The 25,373-nt window shown below is 49.8% G+C and overlaps 1 protein-coding gene across 4 annotated transcripts in view; it reads left to right on the top strand.

The window, feature by feature from the left end:
* agap3 (ArfGAP with GTPase domain, ankyrin repeat and PH domain 3) overlaps window positions 1-25,373 on the top strand; it is a 1,228,693-nt gene that overhangs the window by 1,005,349 nt on the left and 197,971 nt on the right. For all 4 annotated transcript variants that reach the window (XM_068031037.1, XM_068031038.1, XM_068031040.1 and 1 more), the window contains 2 exons: window positions 11,583-11,737; window positions 21,816-21,906. In XM_068031037.1, the coding sequence (XP_067887138.1) occupies window positions 11,583-11,737; window positions 21,816-21,906 (246 nt within the window). The remainder of the gene's footprint in view (window positions 1-11,582; window positions 11,738-21,815; window positions 21,907-25,373) is intronic.

The following is a 25,373-nucleotide window of genomic DNA, read 5'->3' as shown; positions in this document are numbered from 1 at the left end:
CCATTGCAGTATATTACCCCCAATCCCATGTGCTCTAATTTTGTTGACTAACCTCCTGTGTGGGACCTTATCAAAAGCTTTCTGAAAATCCAAATAGACCACATCCACTGGTTCTCTTTTATCTATTCTGCTAGTTACATCCTCAAAAAACTCCCAACAGGTTTGTCAAATCTGATTTCCCTTTCATAAATCCATGTTGACTCTGACTAATCATATCATTATTTTCCAAGTGTCCAGTTATCTCATCCTTTATAATAGATTCTAACATCTTCCCTACTACTGACGTCAAACTAACATGTCTATAGTCCTCTGTTTTCACTCTCACTCCCTTCTTAAATAGTGGGGTTACATTTGCTACTTTCCAATCAGCAGGAACCCTTCTAGAATCTATAGAATTTTGAAAGATAACCACCAACGCATCCACTATCTCTCTAGCCACCTCCTTCAATACTCTGCGATGTAGTTCATCTATTCCAGGGGATTTATCAACTTTCAATCTCATTAATTTTTCAAGTACTACCTCTTTATTGATAATTTCTTTTAGTTCCTCATTTTTACAAGTCCCTTGGTTCCCTAGTATTTCTGGGAGATTTTTTGTGTCTTCCTCCGTGAAGATAGACACAAAGTAATTGTTTAGTCTCTGCACCATTTCCTCATTCTCCATCACAAACTCTCCAGTCTCCGCCTGCAATGGACCCACACTCGTCCTTGCTAATCGTTTCCTTTTCACATACCTAGGGAAGCTTTTGCAGTTCAACTTTACGTTTCTCACTAGCTTGCATTCATAATCTCTTTTTCCTTTCTTTATCAGTTTCTTGATCCTCCTTTGTTGAACTCTAAATTGCTCCCAATCCTCGGGCTTACTACTTTTTCCGGCGTTCGCATAAGCCACTTCCTTTGATATAATGCAATCTTTAAATTCTTTTTATTCATTCGTGGGATGTAGGCGTCACTGGCTAGGCCAGCATTTATTGCCCATCCCTAATTGCCCTTGAGAAGGTGGTGGTGAGCTGCCTTCTTGAACCACTGCAGTCCATTTGGGGTAGGTACACCCACAGTGCTGTTAGGAAGGGAATTCCAGGATTTTGGCCCAGCAACAGTGAAGGAACGGCAATATAGTTCCAAGTCAGGATGGTGTGTGACTTGGAGGGGAACTTGCAGGTGGTCGTATTCCCATGCATTTGCTGCCCTTGTCCTTCTAGTTGGTAGAGGTTGCGGGTTTGGAAGGTGCTGTCTAAGGAGCCTTGCTGCGTTGCTGCAGTGCACCTTGTATATGATACACACTGCTGCCACTGTGCGTCGGTGGTGGAGGGAGTGAATGTTTGTGGATGGGGTGCCAATCAAGTGGGCTGCTTTGTCCTGGATGGCATCGAGCTTCTTGAGTGTTGTTTGAGCTGCACCCATCCAGGCAAGTGGAGAGTATTCCATCACACTCCTGACTTGTGCCTTGTAGATGGTGGACTGGCTTTGGGGAGTCAGAAGGTGAGTTACTCGCCTCAGGATTCCGAGCCTCTGACCTGCTGTTGTAGCCATGGTATTTATATGGCTACTCCAGTTCAGTTTCTGGTCAATGGTAGCCCCAAGGATGTTGATAATGGGGGATTCAGCGATGGTAATGCCATTGAATGTCTTTTGTCAGCCACAGTTGATTCACCTTTCCTGTCGGGCTTTTACGTCTTGGAGGAATGTATATTTGTTTTAAACCATGCAATACTTCTTTAAATACCAGCCATTGCCTGTCTACCGTCAAATCTTTGTATTTTCCCAATCCACCATAGCCAACCTGCCCCTCATACCTTCATAGCAGTTTCCTTTGTTCAGATTTAAGCACCTAGTTTCAGAATGAACTATATCATTTTCAAACTTAATGTAGAATTCTATCATATTGTGGTCACTATTTCCTAATAATAATGGGCAGGTACTCCAATTGGCAGAATATGACTAGTGGTATCCTGCCAAGACTCTGCATGAGGCCTGGACTATTCACCATATTTATTAACAACTTCGATGATGGGATAGAAAGCCACAAATCCAAATTTGCCTATGACAGAGAGATAGGCAGCATTGTAAGCAGTGTAGGTGGAAGTATAAAATTACAAAGAGATATTGATAGAGTAAGTGAATGAGCAAAACTGTGGCAAATGGATTTCTGTGTGGGTAAATGTGAGGTCATCCACTTTGAACCTAAAAAGGTTAGAACGGGGTACATTCTAAATGTTAACAAGCTCGAGACAGTGGCGGTCCAAGGAAACTTGGGATCATTGAAATGTCATGAACAGGTACAGAAAATAATCAAAAAGGCTGATGGAATGCTGGCCTTTATATCCAGAGGATTCGAATACAAGGGAGTCATGCTTCAGCTGTGCGGAGCCCTGATTAGAGCACACCTCGAGCACTGGGAGCAGTGTGTGTTTTCATGACCGACTCCTTGAGTGGGAATTGAGCCTCAAACTAGTCTGACACTCCAATGTAATGTAGAGAACTTCCAGAGGTGTCATCCTTTAAATGAGACATTATTCCGAGGCCTTGTGTCTCTGGTGGGTGTTAAATATCCCAGTGCTCTGTTCCATGGTCATTATTGCACTGCTGTTTGTGGGAGCTTGCTGCATATAAATTGGCTGCTGCATTCCCAAAATTACAATGGTGACTATACTTCAGAAAGTACATCATTGGCTGTCAAGTACTTTCGGACGTCATGAAGAGCGCTATATAAATGCAAGTCTTTTCTTTCTTGGCAACTCCTTAACTTGGTGTCCGATTAAACCTGCTCGCAGCCTAGTTCGTGAGGCTGCGCAGCAGGCCAGGCTGCAGGTGTAGAATGTAATAAACCAAATTGTGCAGACGTCAGTCCCTCTGCAACACAAACAAAGCCTGATGCTAATAAGAAGAGCAGAAATGTAATGACAAAAGCCTCCTGCTGTGTTGTTGTGTATTGGCAAGTTTCAAAAACCTATTGAGTTCTCGGACTGGTTTATCTAGCGTGAGATGAGAGATTTCCATCCTCTAATCATGTCCATTAGGAACAATGGAGCTGGTGATGTCCCTTTTTTTCTCATTATTATCAGGTATTCTAATGAGCACACTGATTATTGAACTGCGCAATAGTGACTGGTTTAGGGAAATAAATGAGTTCCATTGACTGCTGGACTAAAAAATTACAACCATTTAGATACCAGCACCAAATTCAGCTGTTCTTAAAGAGACACCGTACGGCTATTTAGTTTATTCTCCTCCTTTAAAATGCTCCTTAAAACCTACTTCTTTGACCAAGCATTTGGTCACTGGTCCTAATATCTCCTCATGCCAAATTTCGTTTGATAACACTCCTGTGAAGTCCCTAGGGATCGTTTGCTACATTGAAGGTGCATGAAAAAATACTGGCAGGCAAGATAAAGGAAAATCCCAAGGCGTTTTATAAGTATATTAAGGGCAAGAGGATAACCAAGGAAAGAGTAGGGCCCATGAGGGATCAAAGTGGCAATCTGTGTGTGGAGCCGGAGGATGTAGGTGAGGTTTTAAATGGTTATTTTTCATCTGTGTTCACTATGGAGAAGGACGATGTAGGTGTGGAGATCAGGGAGGGGGATTGTGATATACTTGAACATATTAGCATTGAAAGGGAGGAAGTATTAGCTGTTTTAGCGGGCTTTTCTTTGGCCTCCTTGTCTCGAGAGACAATGAGTAAGTTCCTAGAGGTGGTCAGTGGTTTGTGAAGCAGTGCCTGGAGTGGCTATAAAGGCCAATACTAGAGTGACAGACTCTTCCACAGGAGCTGCAGATAAAATTGGTTGTCGGGGCTGTTACACAGTTGGCTATATCCTTGCGCTTCTGTCTTTTTACCTGCCAACTGCTAAGTCTCTTCGACTCGCCACTCTTTAGCCCCGCCTTTATGGCTGTCTGCCAGCTCTGGTGATCACTGGCACCTGATTCCCACGACTTGTGATCAATGTCACAGGACTTCATGTCACGTTTGCAGACGTCTTTAAAGCGGAGACATGGATGGCCGGTGGGTCTGATACCAGTGACGAGCTCGCTGTACAATGTGTCCTTGGGGATCCTGCCATCTTCCATGCAGGTCATATGGCCAAGCCATCTCAAGCGCCACTGGCTCAGTAGGGTGTTTAAAGTAGCGGGCTTAAAAGTGGATTAATCCCCAGGCCCAGATGAGATGTATCCCAGGCTTATACGTGAGGCAACGGAGGAGATAGCAGGGGCTCTGACACAAATTTTCGAATTCTCTCTGGCCACCAGAGGACTGGAGGACAGCGAATGTGGTACCATTATTCAAGAAGGGTAGTCGGGATAAACCTTATAATTACAGGCCAGTGAGTCTAACATCAGTGGTAGGGAAACTATTGGAAAAAATTCTGAGGGACAGGATTAATCTTCACTTGGAGAGGCAGGGATTAATCAGGGATAGTCAGCATGGCTTTCTCAGGGGGAGATCATGTCTAATAAACTTGATTGAATTTTTTGAGGAGGTGACTAGATGTGCAGATGAGGGTAAAGCAGTTGATGTAGTCTACATGGACATCAGTCAGGCTTTTGATAAAGTCCTGCATGGGAGATTGGTTAAGAAGGTAAGAGCCCTTGGGATCCAGGGCAATTTGGATCTAAAATTGGCTTAGTGGCAGGAAACCGAGGGTGATGGTCGAGGGTTGTTTTTGCAAGTGGAAGCCTGTGACCAGTGGTGTACCACAGGGATCGGTGCTGGGACCCTTGCTGTTTGTTGTGTACATTAATGATTTAGACGTGAATATGGGAGGTATGATCAGTAAATTTGCAGATGACACGAAAATTGGTGGTGTTGCAAATAGGGGAATAGCCTTAGATTACAGGATGATATAGATGGGCTGGTAAGATGGGCAGAGCAGTGGCAAATGGAATTTTTAATCCTGAGAAGTGTGAGGTGATGCATTTTGGGAGGACTAACAAGGCAAGGGAATATACAATGGATGGTAGGACCCTAGGAAGTGCTGAGGGTCAGAGGGACCTTGGTGTACTTGTCCATAGATCACTGAAGGCAGCCACACAGGTGTATAAGGTGGTTAGGAAGGCTATGGCATACTTGCCTTTATTAGTCAAGGTAGAGAATATAAGAGCAGGGAGGTTATGATGGAGCTGTATAAAACGCTAGTTAGGCCACAGCTGGAGTACTGAGTACAGTTCTGGTCACCACACTATAGGAAGGATGTGATTGCACTGGAGAGGGTGCAGAGGAGATTCACCAGGATGTTACCTGGGCTGGAGCATTTCAGCTATGAAGAGAGACTGGATAGGCTAGGGTTGTTTTCCTTAGAGGAGAGAAGGCTGAGGGGGGACCTGATTGAGGTATGCAAAATTAAGGGGCTTAGATAAGGTAGATAGGAAGAAACTTTTTCCCTTAGCAGAGGGGTCAATAACCGGGGGCATAGATTTAAGCTAAGGGGCAGGAGGTTTAGAGGGGATTTGAGGAAATATTTTTTCACCCAGAGGGTGGTTGGAGTCTGGAAGACACTGCCTGGAGGGGTGGTAGAGGCAGGAACCCTCACAACATTTAAGTATTTAGATGAGCACTTGAAACACCATAGCATACAAGACTACCGGCCAAGTGCTGGAAAATGGGATTAGAATAGATAGGTGTATGATGGCTGGCACAGACACAATGGGCCGAAAGGCCTGTTTTTGTTTTGTATGACTCTATATGAATGCACAAAGTTGTTGTTGGGTGAGAATGTGACCGGCTCCACTGATTTGCCATTAGAAAGGCTTTCTCACACATTGCAGTGGTCTCAGGGAAGCATTAATCACACCATAAATACAAACAGAAAGTGCTGGAAACACTCAGGTCTGGCAGCTTCTGTGGAGAGAGAAACATGTTAACGGGCTGCATTTTAAAGCCCCTCTGCCATTGGGAACGTTGACACGGGGGCAATGATGATCGGTGCAGCAGAGGCCCACCAACAGCCTTGACGGCAGGCCCCGTGCCGATCTCGGCAGCGGTGAGGCCTCGTGGCAGCCACCCTGCCGCTTGGCGACAGGGCCCCCATTACAATAGGTAAACTAATTTACATACCTGATTTAATGGGGGTCCCATTGTCTCCTAAATCACCGCACCGTTCCGGGAAATGTGGCGCAACACATGTGGAGTAGGGGGTGGAGGATATTTTCTCTGCGCGGTGGGGAGGAGAGAGGTTAAAAAGATGAGGATTGGTCGGGGAGGTGGTGGTGATGGGAAGGGGTAAAAGGGTAAAGTTGCTGAACTTTGGATGGTGGAAAGGGCAAATTCTCAGTCGTCACATTCTTGGGGGGAAAGGGCACGAATAGCCAGAAATGCCATTGTGGGGAGCTGGGAAAATGTATTCAAAGATCATGTAATTCTGTTTTGGTGCAATGTAACTTACCTGGCCCTTTAATGTTTTAAATATGCATTAAGGGCTGTAAGCCCTTTAAAAATGGTGTTAGCGCCTGCGCATTGGCGCCGGACGCCATTGCCTGCGACGGCTTGCCCGTTCCCTCCATATTATCACGGGGGGCGGGCGCCGCAGCAATTCGAATGAGCTGTCGCGTTTGAAATCATGGCGACATCGTGATGTGGTGTCCATGCAGGCAGGGCGCATTTTTTTAATGCCCAACGCCTACTTCAGCGGCGGACTCTTAAAATGCAGCCCAATGTTTCAGGTCTGTGACTTTTCATCAGACCCATTGGCAGCAGATTGTCCTCGGCCAAAAACTAGATCACATCCTGAAACTAACCAGTCACAACCATGTGAGTCTGTAATAGAGCTAGGGCAATATTTTCACAATATACACACAATATACTCAATGTTTCATAGAATAACTCACAGTGTCATTTAGCAGCTTCACATGTGGCACTTGTAGCAGAACCTGTCTCTCAAGAATTGGCCTTCACAGTCATCAACAAAGGTACACCAAGAGAAGACGCCCCACCTAAATGGATTGTTTGCTGCATGTCCATCATCTTTCATAGATGGAAGGTTGCCAACCAATATATCATAGAAACTTAGAGGACAGAAGGAGGCCATTCAGCCTGTTGTGCCTGTGCTGGCTCTTTGAAAGAGCAGTCATGCTTCATCCCCACTTTTTGTCCTTAATCCTGTACGTTTCTCATCTTCAAGTTCCTGTCCAACCCCTTTTTAGAATTATTGATGAAATCAGCTTCCAGATCCCAACAACTCTCTGTGTGAAAGAGCAGGTTAAAGTTACGCAGCTCAGTAGCTTGCTTATTCGACCTGCACCTTGGGAGGCCCCCCCTCATCCCAAATAAGCAGGAGGTAGCTCTGTCCATCAACCACAATCTCCTCCTTAAAGCTACCAGCTTCAGGGGACTCCACAATATATTCACAAAATACACACACTATATACACATGGGAAGTAGGGACAGTGAGTGTACATTAGATCATTCCCCACTCTCCAGATTCTCCTGGGCAGGCTTCCATTCTCCAGCAAGTTTGCTTCCAGATCACTGGAACCCTCAATTTTCACTGTCTCTGTACCTTCTCTTCAACCTGGATCGTGGGGATTCTCCCAGTCCCAGCAGACCTGCTTGATCCCTGGATCCCTGGGATTCTCCCAGTCCTAGCAGACCTGCTGTCTCCCTGAGACCCCAAGAATTCTCCTGGCACTGAGCGATGAAGTTATCAGTTTGAGTTGCCGAGCTGTGCGCTGCTACAGAAATGTTTTTGCTGTTTGTCTTGTGTGGAGACAATTGGCCGACAGCTTACACAGCTCAGGGAATGAGGCATTATGCTAATGAGCATGGTATTTGCATAACCCTAATTAGGTAATTACTAATCCGTTTGCTAGGAGATCAAGTATGTATGGAGATGTATATTGTTATCATTCGCTGTTCACTGGCTGCCTTTACTAATCAGACTCAAGGACCCAGCTCCTTCTATTGGTGAACAGTCATTTTTTGGGAGGGGTCAGGGGGTGAGAGGAGAGTAAGTGGACCAATGAGGTCTGGGTTCTTTACAGCAGTGTTGGCCATGCCTGAAATTGACCCATTAAGTAAAGACCCTCAGGCTGAAGGAGACCATGTTTTACAGTCTCTGTTCTCACCTCCTTCCTGGGGTCCTGGTGACATATGTTTGCACGGACTCTACACACCCACTGGTACCTTGTCCAAGTGAGCCTCAGACATCAATGATTTGGATACAGGAGTAGAGGGAACGATGCCCAAATTTGAAGACGGCACAAAAATAAGAGACATAGTAAATCAGTCTGAGGACAAAATGAAGCTGCAAGGAGATATTAATGGGACTCTAGAATGGGAAAAGAGTGTGTCAGGCAGAACTCAATGTTAGTAAATGTGAGTTGTTACAGTTCAATTTAAGAATGTGTAATAATTATAGTTTGAAAGGGGAAATGCTGGGTGAAGTGGCAAAGCGGAAAGATTTGGAGATTCAGATTCATAAAACATTAAAAGCAGCATTTGAAATTGACATGGCCATAAAAAATTTTAACAGATACTGGGTCGATGCCAAAGGGTGCAGAATAAAAGAATGGAGATGTAATGGTGAATCCATATAATATCTCAGATTACAGTTGGAGACTGTGTACACTAGAGGAAGGCTGTTGATGCAACAGAAAGGGAACGGAACAAATTCACCGGGATACTTCCTGAGGAAGTGCAACTGCAAAGAAAGACTTGGAAAACTGGAGCAGTTTTGGGGAGAACAGAGGAGATTAAAAAGTAATTTGATGAAGATGTTTAAAATGACGAAGGGATGGTACAGAGGAGATAGAAACAGACTGTTTCCAATGTTCCAGGAAGAGAGGACATGGATATAAAATAAACTGTAAGAGATTTAGGACAGAGAGCAGGAGAAACTCTAACAGAGGGTTGTGATGCTGTGGAATTCACTCCCAGAGTTAGTGCTTGAAGCAGAGACCATGTCTACATTTATCAACAGATCAGACAGGTGGGTGAGGGAAACGGGGATAAAGGGATATGGGAACAGGGTGGGTACATGGAACAATATGGGATTGGGATTAGGATTGGGTCAGACTGGTTGGCCCAAGTACCTTGCTTGCTTGTTATAATTTCTATGAGTGAATACTTATGGTGCCGGCCAGTATTTAACAGTGGTGGGCAGTTCCTCGTCCTGACCACTAACTAGTTGTGAAATTGTCTGTATGAACAGAAGGAAAGTACAGGATTGGAGTTGGATTTGATCCCAACCACATCAACCAAAGTCAAAAACCCTGCGACACTCACTGTCTGCTGACATTGGAAGCTCAGACACTTGAGAATTCTTGAGGGGTGAGAGACATAGTCTTCACAGGAGGGGTGTGGGGGCCAGGGGGTGTGGAATGAAAACTTTGTGCCAAATCTTGAGCTGCAAAACAAAACTGAAGGGGGGTGGGATATCACATTCTGTCAGAGAGTGTCTCCCAGTGCAATGAAGGGAATAGTAACAGTGTGGATAGAAAGTGAACACATCCTGTGGGCTGGCCTGGGTCTGTAGATAGTCTGGGTCGAGAGGATAGATGAGGATTGGAAGATTCCAACTGTCTGATCTGCAACTAAATGCAAGCACCTTTCTAAAGAAAACTGACTGAGATGGAGCCACGCAGGCCTCGGTTTGGGTTGAATGAGGGGCTGGTACGTGACCTTGAAATGGATGAAAGGGTAAGGAAAGCTCAGGAGGCATGTTTAATTCATAGTCATCCCACCCAATGATCACCTCTGTTTGGCACAGGTAACCCTTAAAATTCCCTCTCACCAGCTCTCAGTGCAGACCCAGAATTAGATACAGAGTAAAGCCCCCTCTGCACTATCCCCATCAAACACTCCCAGGACAGGTACAGCATGGGGTTAGATACAGAGTAAAGCTGCAAAGAAGAGGAAAAAAAATGGGCTTAGATACAGAGTAAAGCTCCCTCTGCACTATCCCCATCAAACACTCCCAGGACAGGTACAGGGGTAAATCAGGATCACTAACTGTAACTCCTGGTCCCCACTCCGACCATGGTGCCAGGTTGAGATTTTGAAAACCGCACAAGCCCCCATTTCAGCCTGGGTCTCTCCTAAAACAAAAAGAAAAAAAAAAACGGGGTTAGATACAGAATAAAGCTCCCTCTACACTGTACTGGAGGGAAAAAAGGTTAGAAAAAAGAAAAAAACGGGTTAGATACAGAGTAAAGCTCCCTGAGTTGGTTAGGTAGGTGGCAGTGTTGTCACTGGACGAGTAATCCAGAGGCCCAGGCTAATGCCCTGGGGACATGGGTACAAATCCCACCATGGCAGCTGGTGGAATTTAAAAATTCGATTAATAAAAATCTGAAATTTTTATTCCACCTGCCAAGAATGAGGCTTATTAATTTTTTCATATGAACATTGATTTTAAACTTGCTGGAAAGAAGAGAAGGCCTGTTGCAAGGGCTGCCAGACATTTAGCTGAAAAACATTTGCATACTAACAGACAGTGCTTGTGGACACAAAAGGACCATTCCCTGACACATTCAACCCACAATGGATTTTGATCACCAGACGTTGAAGGTGGAAGGAAGCACATCCCAGAGACTGCTAAGATGATACAACCCACAAAAGCCAGGACTGGTTAAACCAGCTGGTCACATGACTAACTGGCTGGTTCAGGGTTTTTTGAACGAGCCACAGAGTTTTTGAACTCAGAAAGACTGTTTGCTCCTGGAGTGTGAAGACCTCTCCTGTCTGCTCCCATCTCTTTCTCACAAGCCTCTGGACCCACTGAGGACACATGAACCGCAAGAGAGAAAAGTCTCCTATATTAAACAAGGTTGAAGAAGAATAATGGGCCCCAACAAAAGCAAGACCTACTGACAATCAAGGACTTGACAGCGAGCTCGAAGAACAGTAATCAAAATCATCTTCAGATATTGCCTCGAACCTTTCCACTTTATTTATTCCGCACTTTTCTGTCTCTATCTGCATGTGTGTATTGCATATGCATGTTAGAGTGGGCGCGCCACGTATCCATCGGCGTTAACCGATTTAGAGTTTAAGTTTAATAAAGTTCTACCTTTTTTCTTTAAACCTAAGAAAACTTGCTTGGCTAGTTTCTTTACCTGATAATTGGAAGTTAGTGAACAAGGATTCACGAAGGGGGAGCTAAAAAAAACGGTGTGTTTAAAATTAAACCCTGTTACGGTAAGACCAGGTGAAGGCTGAGAGGGAACCCAAGACCCCTTTCTCACGTGGTCGTGACACTAGACTCAGTAATGGTGCCATGAAACTATTATCGATTGTAATAAAAACCCATCTGATTCACTAATGTCTTTTAGGGAAGGAAATCTGCCGTCCTTACCTGGTCTGGCCGACATGTGACTCCAGACCCACAGCAATGTGGTTGACTCTTATGGCCTAGCAAGCCACTCAGTTCAAGGGGCAATTAGGGATGGACAACAAATGCTGGCCTTGCCAGTGATGCCCACATCCCATGAAAGAATAAAAAATAATTGAGGTGGAGTATCAGACAAGGCTGAATGCTGTGTTGAGGTGAGGGGGTAAGTGGGTACTGTGTTGAGGTAAGAGTTGATCTGAACTTTCCCATGTTGTTACCACTGATTCTGACTGTCCTACTCTCTCTCTCTTACAGATGTGGAAGAAATCTATGAGTTTGTGATTGTGTCGCTAAGTGGACAAACGTGGCATTTTGAGGCTTCGAATTCTGATGAGAGAGAATCATGGGTGCTGGCGATTGAGAGTCAGATCTTTGCCAGCCTACAATCATGTGAAAGCAGTAAAAACAAGGTATGCCCATGCCCGAGAGATGCAAAAGCTCACCTTTGAGCTTGGTGTGAGGGAAATTGTGACCAGACTGAGATCACTGGGCGCTGGGACCTCAGGTACACGAAGGGGATCTTGTGCCTCAATGGAAAGTTGCTGCAGTGCATCTTGTAGATGGTACACACTGCTGCCACTGTGCGTCGGTGATGAAGGAAGTGAATGTTTAAGGTGTTGGATAGGGTGCCACTCAAGTGGGCTGCTTTGTCCTGGATGGTGTCGAGCTTCTTGAGTGTTGTTGGGGCTGCACCCATCCAGGCAAGTGCCCTGTAGATAGTGGACAGGCTTTGGGAAGTCAGGAGGTTAGTTACTCGCTACAGAATTGTCAACTTTTCACCTGCTGTTGTAGCCACAGTATTTATGTGGCTGGCCCAGTTCAGTTTCTGGTCAATGGTAACCCCCAGGATGTTGATAGTGGGGGATCCAGCGATGGTAATGCCATTGAATGACATGGGGAGATGGTTAGATTCTCTCTTGTTGGAGCCCGTCCTTGCCCAGCACTTGTGTGGTATGAGTGTTACTTGCCACTTATCAACCCAGGTCTGAATGTTGTCCAGTTCTTGCTGCATATGGGTACGGACTGCTTCAATATCTGAGGAATCGTGAATGATGCTGAACATAGTACAATCATGAACGAACATCCCCACTTCTGACCTCATGATTGAAGGAAGGTCATTGATGAAGCAGCTGAAAATGGTTGGGCCTAGTACACTACCCTGAGGAACTCCTGCAGTGATGTCCTGGGACTGAGATGATTGACCTCCAACAACCACAACCATCTTCCTTTGCGCTATGTATGACTCCAACCAGTGGAGAATTTTCCCCCTGATTTCCATTGACTCCAGTTTTGCTAGTGCTCCTTGATGAAATACCCGGTCAAATGCTGCCTTGGTCTCAAGGACAGTCACCCTCACCTCACCTCTGGAGTTCAGCTGTTTTGTCCACATTTGGATCAAAACTGTGATGAGGTCAGGAGCTGAGTGGCCCTGGCGGAACCCAAACTGAGCGTCACTGACCAAGTTATTGCTGTGTAACTGCTGCTTGACAGCACTGTCGACGACACTTTCCATCACTTTACTGATGCTCAAGGGGCAGTAATTGGCCGGGTTGGATTTGTCCTACTTTTTGTGTACCTGGGCAATTTTCCACATTGCAGGGTAGATGCCAGTGTTGTAGCTATACTGGAAGAGCTTGGTTAGGGGCATGGCAAGTTCTGGAGCACAGGTCTTCAGTACTATTGCCGGAATATTGTCAGGGCCCATAGCCTTTGCAGTATCCAGTGCCTTCGGTCGTTTCTTGATATCACGTGGAGTAAATCGGATTGGCTGAAGACTGGTGTCTGTGATGCTGGGGACCTCAGGAGGAGGCTGAGATGGATCATCAATTCGGCACATCTGGCTGAAGATGGGATGCAATTGCGTGAGCCTTGAATTTTGCACTGATGTGCTGGGCTCCCCCATCATTGAAGATGGGATTATTTGTGAAGCCTCCTCTTCCTGTTAGTTGTTTAATGGTCCACCACCATTCACAACTGGATGCGGCAGGACTGCAGTGTTTAGATCTGATCCGTCGGTTGTGGGAACGCTTCGCATAGTCCATTGCATGCTGATTATGCTGTTTGGCACGCAGATAGTTCTGTGTTGTAGCGTCCCCAGGTTGACACCTCATTTTGAGGTATGCCTGGTGCTGCTCCTGGCATGCCCTCCTACACTCTTCATTGAACCAGGGATGGTCTCCTGGCTTGATGGTAAGGGTAGAGTGGGGGATATGCCGGGCCATGAGGTTACAGATTATGGTTGAGTACAATTCTGCTGCTGCTGATGGCCCACAGCGCCTCATGGATACCCAGTTTTTAGTTGCTGGATCTGTTTGAAATCTATCCTATTTAGCACGGTGGTAGTGGCAAACAACACGATAGTGAGTATCCTCAATGTGAAGATGGAACTTTGTCTCCACAACGACTGTACGGTGGTCACTCCTACCAATACTGTCATTGACAGATGCATTTGCGACAGTTAATTACCCGCTAATGGAGATTACCTGGTAATTGTCCTTTACTCAGAATCACAGAATTGTTACATCACCGAAGGAGGCTACTCGGCCCATCATGTCGGCACCGGCTTTCCGACTGAGCAATTCACCCAGTGCCATTCCCCTGCCTTCTCTCTGTAACCCTGCACAATCTTCCTTTTCATATAACTGTCTAATTCCCTTTTGAATGCTTCAATTGAACCTGCCTCCACCACGTTCTCGGGCAGCGTATTCCAGACCTTAACCACTCGCTGCGTGAAAAAGTTTTTCCTCATGTCACTTTTGCTTCTCTTACCAAATACTTGAAATCTGTGCCCCCTCGTTCTCGATCCTTTCACGAGTGGGAACAGTTTCTCTCTATCTAGTCTGTCCAGACCCCTCAGCCTTCTCCAACGAGAACTGTCCCAACTTCTCCAGTCTATATTCATAAATGAAGTTCCTCATCCCTGGAATTATTCTCGTGAATTTTTTCTGCAGTGTCTCCAATGCCTTCACACCTTTCCTAAAATACAGCTTCCAGAACTGGACACAGTATTCCAACTGAAGCGGAACCTGTAATGGAGATTACCCAGTTTGTGTTTACTGTCTCCTTCCAGTACACAACAAGGCTGAGCTATCTGAATGAATTGCATTCTCTCTTTCTGGCAGCTGCTGCCTCCTGTCTGTCAGGCACCAGTCTGGGCCTGGCCTGAGTACAGCATATTAGCAAGCCGTATTATTACAGGTGACAGCCCCCTGATGTACAGAGGTCTGTGTCAGGCAGCGATAAAGAGTTTAATTTTAATATTCTTTTAATCAAGCAGCCACGGCTGTTGTGAGAGGAATGAACAAAGTCAATCACGACAAAATGCTGCCTGTGCTGAAATCCCAGCAACTCACATTCAAAATTAGATGCAAGAAAGGGGATCCATTTCACCCAAATAGAAGGACAAGTGGTGGAATCAATTAGCTGGGAAGGACATTGTAAATGGTATGAGACAATTAGATTTGTTTCTGAAGAGAGAATGCATTGAGGGATGGGTAAGTGGCTGGGGTTGAGGGATATGGGGAGAGGGTGGGATTGAGGGATATGGGGAGAGGGTGGGATTGAGGGATATGGGGAGATGGTGGGATTGAGGGATATGTGGAGAGGGTGGGATTGATGGATATGGGGAGAGGGTGGGATTGAGGGATATGGGGTGAGGGTATGGTTGAGGGATATGGGGAGAGGATGGAGTTGAGGGATATGGGGAGAGGGTGGGATTGAGGGATATGGCGTGAGGGTGGAGTTGAAGGATATGGGGAGAGGGTAGGGTTGAGGGATATAGGGAGAGGGTGGGGTTGAGGGATGTGTGGAGGGTGGGATTGAGAGAGATGAGGAGTGGATGGGATTGAGGGATATGAGGAGAGGGTGGGATTGAGGGCTATGAGGAGAGGGTGGGGTTGAGGGATATGGGGAGAAATTGGGGTTGAAGGGTATGGGGAGAGGGTGGGATTGAGGGATATGGGGAGAGGTTGGGGTTGAAGGGTATGGGGAGAGGTTGGGGTTGAGGGACATGGGGAAAGGTTGGGTTGAGGGATATGGGGAGAGGGTGGGATTGAGGGATATGGGGAGAGGTTGGGGTTGAAGGGTATGGGGAGAGGGTGGGGTTGAGGGATATGGGGAGAGGGTGGGATTGAGGGATATGGGGAGAGGTTGGGGTTGAAGGGTATGGGGACAGGGTGGGATTGAGGGATATGGGGAGAGGTTGGGGTTGAAGGGTATGGGGAGAGGTTGGGGTTGAAGGGTATGGGGACAGGGTGGGATTGAGGGATATGGGGAGAGGTTGGGGTTGAAGGGTATGGGGAGAGATTGGGGTTGAGGGATATGGGGAGAGGGTGGGATTGAGGGATATGGGGAGAGGTTGGGGTTGAAGGGTATGGGGACAGGGTGGGATTGAGGGATATGGGGAGAGGTTGGGGTTGAAGGGTATGGGGAGAGGTTGGGGTTGAGGGATATGGGGAGAGGTTGGGGTTGAAGGGTATGGGGAGAGGTTAGGGTTGAAGGGTATGGGGAGAGGTTGGGGTTGAGGGATATGGGGAGAGGGTGGGATTGAGGGATATGGGGAGAGGTTGGGGTTGAAGGATATGGGGAGAGGTTGGGGTTGAAGGGTATGGGGACAGGGTGGGATTGAGGGATATGGGGAGAGGTTGGGGTTGAAGGATATGGGGAGAGGTTGGGGTTGAAGGATATGGGGAGAGGGTGGGATTGAGGGATATGGGGAGAGGTTGTGGTTGAGGGATATGGGGAGAGGTTGGGGTTGAAGGATATGGGGAGAGGGTGGGATTGAGTGATATGGGGAGAGGTTGTGGTTGAGGGATATGGGGAGAGGGTGGGATTGAGGGATATGGGGAGAGGTTGTGGTTGAGGGATATGGGGAGAGGTTGGGGTTGAAGGGTATGGTGAGAGGTTGGGGTTGAAGGGTATGGGGAGAGGTTGGGGTTGAAGGGTATGGGGAGAGGTTGGGGATGAAGGGTATGGGGAGAGGTTGGGGATGAAGGGTATGGGGAGAGGGTGGGATTGAGGGATATGGGGAGAGGTTGTGGTTGAGGGATATGGGGAGAGATTGGGGTTGAGGGATATGGGGAGAGGGTGGGATTGAGGGATATGGGGAGAGGTTGTGGTTGAGGGATATGGGGAGAGGTTGGGGTTGAAGGGTATGGTGAGAGGTTGGGGTTGAAGGGTATGGGGAGAGGTTGGGGTTGAAGGGTATGGGGAGAGGTTGGGGATGAAGGGTATGGGGAGAGGGTGGGATTGAGGGATATGGGGAGAGGTTGGGGTTGAAGGGTATGGGGAGAGGTTGGGGTTGAAGGGTATGGGGAGAGGTTGGGGTTGAAGGGTATGGGGAGAGGTTGGGGATGAAGGGTATGGGGAGAGGGTGGGATTGAGGGATATGGGGAGAGGGTGGGATTGAGGGATATGGGGAGAGGTTGGGGTTGAAGGGTATGGGGAGAGGTTGGGGTTGAGGGATATGGGGAGAAGGTGGGATTGAGGGATATGGGGAGAGGTTGGGGTTGAAGGGTATGGGGACAGGGTGGGATTGAGGGATATGGGGAGAGGTTGGGGTTGAAGGGTATGGGGAGAGGTTGGGGTTGAAGGATATGGGGAGAGGGTGGGATTGAGGGATATGGGGAGAGGTTGGGGTTGAGGGATATGGGGAGAGGGTGGGATTGAGGGATATGGGGAGAGGTTGGGGTTGAAGGGTATGGGGAGAGGTTAGGGTTGAAGGGTATGGGGAGAGGTTAGGGTTGAAGGGTATGGGGAGAGGTTGGGCTTGAGGGATATGGGGAGAGGGTGGGTTGAGGGATATGGGGAGAGGTTGGGGTTGAAGGGTATGGGGAGAGGTTGGGGTTGAAGGATATGGGGAGAGGGTGGGATTGAGGGATATGGGGAGAGGTTGGGTTTGAAGGGTATGGGGAGAGGTTGGGGTTGAGGGATATGGGGAGAGGGTGGGATTGAGGGATATGGGGAGAGGTTGGGGTTGAAGGGTATGGGGACAGGGTGGGATTGAGGGATATGGGGAGAGATTGGGGTTGAAGGATATGGGGAGAGGGTGGGATTGAGGGATATGGGGAGAGGTTGGGGTTGAAGAGTATGGGGAGAGGTTGGGGTTGAAGGGTATGGGGAGAGGTTGGGGATGAAGGGTATGGGGAGAGGTTGGGGTTGAGGGATATGGGGAGAGGGTGGGATTGAGGGATATGGGGAGAGGTTGGGGTTGAAGGGTATGGGGAGAGGGTGGGATTGAGGGATATGGGGAGAGGGTGGGATTGAGTGATATGGGGAGAGGTTGGGGTTGAAGGATATGGGGAGAGGTTGGGGTTGAGGGATTTGGGGAGAGGGTGGGATTGAGGGATATGGGGAGAGGTTGGGGTTGAAGGGTATGGGGAGAGGGTGGGATTGAGGGATATGGGGAGAGGTTGGGGTTGAAGGGTATGGGGACAGGGTGGGATTGAGGGATATGGGGAGAGGTTGGGGTTGAAGGATATGGGGAGAGGGTGGGATTGAGGGATATGGGGAGAGGTTGGGGTTGAAGGGTATGGGGAGAGGTTGGGGTTGAAGGGTATGGGGAGAGGTTAGGGTTGAGTGATATGGGGAGAGGTTGGGGTTGAAGGGTATGGGGAGAGGTTGGGGTTGAGGGATATGGGGAGAGGTTGGGGTTGAAGGATATGGGGAGAGGTTGGGGTTGAAGGGTATGGGGAGAGGTTAGGGTTGAAGGGTATGGGGAGAGGTTGGGGTTGAGGGATATGGGGAGAGGGTGGGATTGAGGGATATGGGGAGAGGTTGGGGTTGAAGGGTATGGGGAGAGGTTAGGGTTGAAGGGTATGGGGAGAGGTTGGGGTTGAAGGGTATGGGGAGAGGGTGGGATTGAGGGATATGGGGAGAGGTTGGGGTTGAAGGATATGGGGAGAGGTTGGGGTTGAAGGATATGGGGAGAGGGTGGGATTGAGGGATATGGGGAGAGGTTGGGGTTGAGGGATATGGGGAGAGGTTGGGGTTGAAGGATATGGGGAGAGGGTGGGATTGAGGGATATGGGGAGAGGTTGGGGTTGAAGGGTATGGGGAGAGGTTGGGGTTGAAGGGTATGGGGAGAGGTATGGGGAGAGGTTGGGATTGAGGGATATGGGGAGAGGGTAGAATCATAGAATCATGGAAAGTTTACAGCACAGAAAGAGGCCAATTGACCCATCGTATCTCTGCCGGCCAAAAAAACGATCCACCCATTCTAATCCCACCTTCCGGCATTTGGTCCATAGCCCTGCAAATTACGGCACTTGAGTTGCATATCCAAACTCCCTTTGAATGAGTTGATGGTCTCTGCCTCAACTACCCTTGCAGGCAGTGAGTACCAGACCATCACCACCCTCTGGGTGAAAAACCTTTCTTCACCTGCGCTCTAATCTTTCCATCAATAAACTTATGCCCCCTCGTCACTCACCTCTCCACTCTATCCAGGCCCCTCAAAATTTTGTACATTTCAATCTGATCTCCCCTCAGCCTTCTCTGTTCCAAGGAGAACAACCCCAGCCGATCCAAATCTTTCCTCATAGCTGCATTTTTCTAGTCCTGGCAACATCCGCATTAAATCTCCTCTGTACCCTCTTCAGTGCAATTACATCCTTTCTGTCATGAGGTGACCAGAACTGCACTCAGTACTCAAGTTGTGGCGTAACCAATGAGTTATACAGTTCCAGCATAACCTCCCTGCTCTTGTATTCTATACCTCAGCTAATAAAGGAAAGGATTCCATATGCCTTCTTAACCACCGTATCGACCTGTCCTGCTACCTTCAGAGATCTGTGGACATTCACTCCAAGGTCCCTCACTTCCTCTACACTTCTCAGTATTCTCCCATTAATTGTGTATTTCTCTGCCTTGTTTGACCTCCCCAAATGCATCACCTCACACTTCTCCAGGTTGAATTCCATTTGCCACTTTTCTGCTCATCTGACCAGACCATCAATATCTTCCTGCAGCCTATAGCTATTCTGCTCGCTATCCTCCTTGCTATCTACCACACGGCCAATCTTTGTGTCGTCTGCAAACTTCTTGATCTTGCCCCCTACATTTACGTCCAAATTGTTAATATACACCACAAAAAGCAGGGGACCCAGTACTGAGCCCTGTGGAACGCCACTGGAATCAGCCCTCCAGTCGCTAAAACAGCTGTCAACAATTACCCTTTGTTTCCTGCCACTGAGCCAATTTTCTATCCACCTTGCTGCATTTCCCTGGATCCCATGGGATTTTATTTTTTTAACCAGTCTGCCATGTGGAACCTTGTCAAAAGCCTTGCTAAAATCCATGTAGACCACATCAACTGCACTACCCTCATCTATCCTCCTTGTTACTTCTTCAAAAAATTTGATCAAGTTGGTCAGACAAGATCTTCCCTCAAATCCATGCTGACTATCCTTGATTAATCCATACTTTTCGAAATGACAGTTTATCCTGTCTCTCAGAATAGATTCCAATAATTTGCCCACTACTGAGGTTAGACTAGCCTGTAATTATTTGGACTATTCCTCACTGCTTTTTTAAACAAAGGTATAACGTTAGCAGTTCTCCAATCCTCTCGCACCACACCTGGATCTAGTGAGGACTGGAAAATGATGATCATACCTTTCAATATTTCCTCCCTGGCTTCTTTTAACAGCCTGGGGTACATTTCCTCCAGCCGTGGTCATTTTTCCACTTTCAAGGGTGCTAATCCTATTAATACTTCCTCTCTCTCTATGTTTATTACATCCAATACTTCACACTCCTCTTTAACTACAACATTTGCATCGTCCCCCTCTTTTGTGAAGACAGATGCAAGTATTCATTAAGAACCATACCAACATCTTCCGCCCCTATGCATAAAGCATCTTTGGGTTCACATTGATTTTGCTTGCCAATATTCTTTCATGCCCTCTCTTTGCTTTCCCAATTTCCTTTTTGATTTCACCCCTCCACTTTCTGTACTGCTCTCGGCTTTCTGTCGTATTGGGTTCTCGGTGTCGGGCATAAGCTTTCCTTTTCTGCCTTATGTTGCCCTGTAAGCTCCTTGACATCCATGAGGCTCGAGATTTGGCCACCTCACCCTTTTTCTTTGCGGTAACATGTTTACTCTGAACCTCTTGAATCTCCGCCTTGAATGCCTCCCACTGCTCTGACAGTAGCTGTTTCCTTTCTGCTTTTGCTAAATCACTTAGTAAAATTGGCCTTGTCCCAATTGAGAACTCTAACTCCTGTTCTAGCTTTGTCCTTTTCCATAACTATGTTAAAACTGACTGAATTATGATCACTACCACCAAAATGCTCTCCCACTGCTACTCCTTCCACCTGCCCATCTTCATTTCCTAAAACTAAGTCGAAAACTGCACCCTCTCTTGTTAGACTTGCTACATACTGGGCAAAAAGGTTCTCCTGGATGCACCTCAAGAATTCTGCTCCGTCTGTTCCTTTCACAATAAAACTATCCCAGTTAATATTGGGGTAGTTAAAATCCCCAACTATTACTGCCCTATTGTTCTTGCACTTCTCAGAGATTTGCTCTCATATCTGCTCTTCTATCTCCCTCTGACTGGGGTCTGTAGTACACTCCCAGCCGTGTGGTTGTCCGTTTTTTGTTCGTTAGCTCAATCCATATGGCCTCATTTGTTGAACCTTCCAACATATCATCCCTCCTCACAGCTGTAATGGTCACCCCCTCCTTTTTTATCCCCCTCTCTATCGCATCTGAAACTCAGTAACTAGGAACGTTGAGCTGCCATTCCTGTCCCTCCTTCAGCCATGTTTCTGTAATAGCTATGATATCATTCTGCTGTGTGTCTATCTGTGCCCTCAGCTCATCTGCTTTATTTGCTACACTCCTTGCATTGAAATAGATACCCTTGAGCACTGCCAAACTCTTTTTTAAATTTTCTAACCTTCGTTTGCTCTATCTTCCAGACTCATCCATTAATCTTCTGCCTTCCATTTTCATTTCTGATTTTGTCCCAGCTGAGTCTACACTCACGTCCCTATCTCCCTGCCAAACTAGTTTAAACCCTCTCCAACAGCACTAGTAAAACGTCCCGCAAGGAACTCAGTCCCGGCTCTGTTCAGGTGCAACCTGTCCGGCCTGTATAGGTCCCATCTCCCTCAGAGATGGTCCCAACGTCCCAGGAATCTGAAGCCCTCCCTCCTGTAGCATCTTTCCAGCCATTCATTCATCTGTAGGGTTGAGGGATATGTGGAGAGGATGGGATTGAGGAATTTTGGGAGGAGGTTGGGTTGAAGGATATGTGGTGAAGGTGGGGTTGAGGGATATGGGGAGAGGGTGGGATTGTGGAATAAGGGGAGAGGATTGTACTGTGGAATATTGTGGAGAGTTCAATTGAGGGAAATGGGGTGGGGTTGGTGTTTGTAAAAGTGATGGATGTTAGACGGAATGATCCTGCTCACCTGGATTGCTCAGGAATGGAAACAAGCACTGTACCAATCAAATAACATTACTTCTCCATTTTATTTTAGTCCCGATTGGGAAGCCAGAGTGATGCCATTGCCATCCAGTCCATCCGGAATGTTAGAGGGAACGGTTTCTGTGTTGACTGTGACACAGCGAGTGAGTATTTTGCAGGGCGGTGCTGAGCCCCACAGGGCAGTGCAGGGTGGTGCTGAGACCCACAGGGCAGTGCAGGGTGGTGCTGAGACCCACAGGGCAGTACAGGGCGATGCTGAGACCCACAGGGCAAGGCAGGGCGGTGCTGAGACACACAGGGCAGTGCAGGGCGATGCTGAGACCCACAGGGCAGTACAGGGCAATGCTGAGACCCACAGGGCAAGGCAGCGCGGTGCTGAGACCCACAGGGCAGTGCAGGTGGTGCTGAGACCCACAGGGCAGTGCATGGCGGTGTTGAGACCCACAGGGCAGTGCAGGGCGATGCTGAGACCCACAGGGCAGTGCAGGGCGATGCTGAGACCCACAGGGCAGTGCAGGGCGGTGCTGAGACCCATAGGGCAGTGCAGGGCGATGCTGAGACCCACAGGGCAGTACAGGGCGATGCTGAGACCCACAGGGCAAGGCAGGGCGGTGCTGAGACCCACAGGGCAGTGCAGGGTGGTGCTGAGACCCACAGGGCAAGGCAGGGCGGTGCTGAGACCCATAGGGCAAGGCAGGGCGGTGCTGAGACCCACAGGGCAAGGCAGGGCGGTGCTGAGACCCACAGGGCAGTGTAGGGTGGTGCTGAGACCCACAGGGCAAGGCAGGGCGGTGCTGAGACCCACAGGGCAAGACAGGGCGGTGCTGAGACCCACAGGGCAGTGCAGGGTGGTGCTGAGACCCACAGGGCAGTGCAGGGCGGTGCTGAAACCCACAGGGCAGTGCAGGGCGATGCGGAGACCCACAGGGCAGTGCAGGGTGGTGCTGATACCCACAGGGCAGTGCAGGGTTGTGCTGAGACCCACAGTGCAGGGCGGTGCTGAGACCCACAGGGCAGTGCAGGACGGTGCTGAGACCCACAGGGCAAGGCAGGGCGGTGCTGAGACCCACAGGGCAGTGCAGGGTGGTGCTGAGACCCACAGGGCAAGGCAGGGCGGTGCTGAGACCCGCAGGGTGGTGCTGAGACCCACAGGGCAGTGCATGGCGATGCTGAGACCCACAGGGCAGTGCCTGGCGGTGCTGAGACCCACAGGGCAGTGCAGGGCGATGTTGAAACCCACAGGGCAGTGCAGGGCGATGCTGAGACCCACAGGGCAAGGCAGGGCGGTGCTGAGACCCACAGGGCAGTGCAGGGCGATGCTGAGACCCACAGGGCAGTATAGGGCGATGCTGAGACCCACAGGGCAAGGCAGGGTGGTGCTGAGACCCACAGGGCAGTGCAGGGTGGTGCTGAGACCCACAGGGCAAGGCAGGGCGGTGCTGAGACCCACAGGGCAAGACAGGGCGGTGCTGAGACCCACAGGGCAGTGCAGGGTGGTGCTGAGACCCACAGGGCAGTGCAGGGTGGTGCTGAGACCCACAGGGCAGTGCAGGGTGGTGCTGAGACCCACAGGGCAAGGCAGGGCGGTGCTGAGAACCACAGGGCAGTGCAGGGCGGTGCTGAGACCCACAGGGCAGTGCAGGGCGGTGCTGAGACCCACAGGGCAGTGCAGGGCGATGCCGAGACCCGCAGGGTTGTGCTGAGACCCACAGGGCAGTGCAGGGTTGTGCTGAGACCCACAGGGCAGTGCAGGTTGGTGCTGAGACCCACAGGGCAGTGCAGGGCGGTGCTGAGCCCCCCAGGGCAAGGCAGGGTAGTGCTGAGACCCACAGGGCAGTACATGGTAGTGCTGAGACCCACAGGGCAGTGCAGGGTGGTGCTGAGACCCACAGGGCAACGCAGGGCGGTGCTGAGAACCACAGGGCAGTGCAGGGCGGTGCTGAGACCCACAGGGCAGTGCAGGGCGGTGCTGAGACCCACAGGGCAGTGCAGGGCGATGCCGAGACCTGCAGGGTGGTGCTGAGACCCACAGGGCAGTGCAGGGTTGTGCTGAGACCCATAGGGCAGTGCAGGTTGGTGCTGAGACCCACAGGGCAGTGCAGGGCGGTGCTGAGCCCCCCAGGGCAAGGCAGGGTAGTGCTGAGACCCACAGGGCAGTACATGGTAGTGCTGAGACCCACAGGGCAGTGCAGGGCGGTGCTGAGACCTACAGGGCAAGGCAGGGTGGTGCTGAGACCCACAGGGCAAGGCAGGGCGGTGCTGACACCCACAGGGCAGTGCAGGGTGGTGCTGAGACCCACAGGGCAGTGCAGGGTGGTGCTGAGATCCGCAGGGTGGTGCTGAGACCCACAGGGCAGTGCATGGTGGTGCTGAGACCCACAGGGCAGTGCAGGGCGGTGCTGAGACCTACAGGGCAGTGCAGGGCGGTGCTGAGACCTACAGGGCAGTGCAGGGCGGTGCTGAGACCTACAGGGCAAGGCAGGGCAGTGCTGAGACCCACAGGGCAGTGCAGGGCGATGCTGAAACCCACAGGGCAGTGCAGGGCGATGCTGAGACCCACAGGGCAAGGCAGGACGGTGCTGAGACACACAGGGCAGTGCATGGTGGTGCTGAGACCCACAGGGCAGTGTATGGCGGTGCTGAGACCCACAGGGCAGTGCAGGGCGATGCTGAAACCCACAGGGCAGTGCAGGGCGATGCTGAGACCCACAGGGCAAGGCAGGGCGGTGCTGAGACTCACAGGGCAGTGCAGGGCGATGCTGAGACCCACAGGGCAGTACAGGGCGATGCTGAGACCCACAGGGCAAGGCAGGGCGGTGCTGAGACCCACAGGGCAGTGCATGGTGGTGCTGAGACCCACAGGGCAGTGCATGGCGGTGCTGAGACCCACAGGGCAGTGCAGGGCGATGCTGAGACCCACAGGGCAGTGCAGGGTTGTGCTGAGACCCACAGGGCAGTGCAGGTTGGTGCTGAGACCCACAGGGCAGTGCAGGGCGGTGCTGAGCCCCCCAGGGCAAGGCAGGGTAGTGCTGAGACCCACAGGGCAGTACATGGTAGTGCTGAGACCCACAGGGCAGTGCAGGGCGGTGCTGAGACCTACAGGGCAAGGCAGGGTGGTGCTGAGACCCACAGGGCAAGGCAGGGCGGTGCTGACACCCACAGGGCAGTGCAGGGTGGTGCTGAGACCCACAGGGCAGTGCAGGGCGGTGCTGAGATCCGCAGGGTGGTGCTGAGACCCACAGGGCAGTGCATGGTGGTGCTGAGACCCACAGGGCAGTGCAGGGCGGTGCTGAGACCTACAGGGCAGTGCAGGGCGGTGCTGAGACCTACAGGGCAAGGCAGGGCGGTGCTGAGACCTACAGGGCAAGGCAGGGCGGTGCTGAGACCCACAGGGCAGTGCAGGGCGATGCTGAAACCCACAGGGCAGTGCAGGGCGATGCTGAGACCCACAGGGCAAGGCAGGGCGGTGCTGAGACACACAGGGCAGTGCATGGTGGTGCTGAGACCCACAGGGCAGTGCATGGCGGTGCTGAGACCCACAGGGCAGTGCAGGGCGATGCTGAGACCCACAGGGCAGTGCAGGGCGATGCTGAAACCCACAGGGCAGTGC

This window comes from Heterodontus francisci, chromosome 5, assembly GCF_036365525.1.
Source record: "Heterodontus francisci isolate sHetFra1 chromosome 5, sHetFra1.hap1, whole genome shotgun sequence".
NCBI lineage: Eukaryota > Metazoa > Chordata > Chondrichthyes > Heterodontiformes > Heterodontidae > Heterodontus > Heterodontus francisci.
Note: the sequence above shows the minus strand (reverse complement) of the source record. Positions and strands in the feature narration are given on the sequence as shown.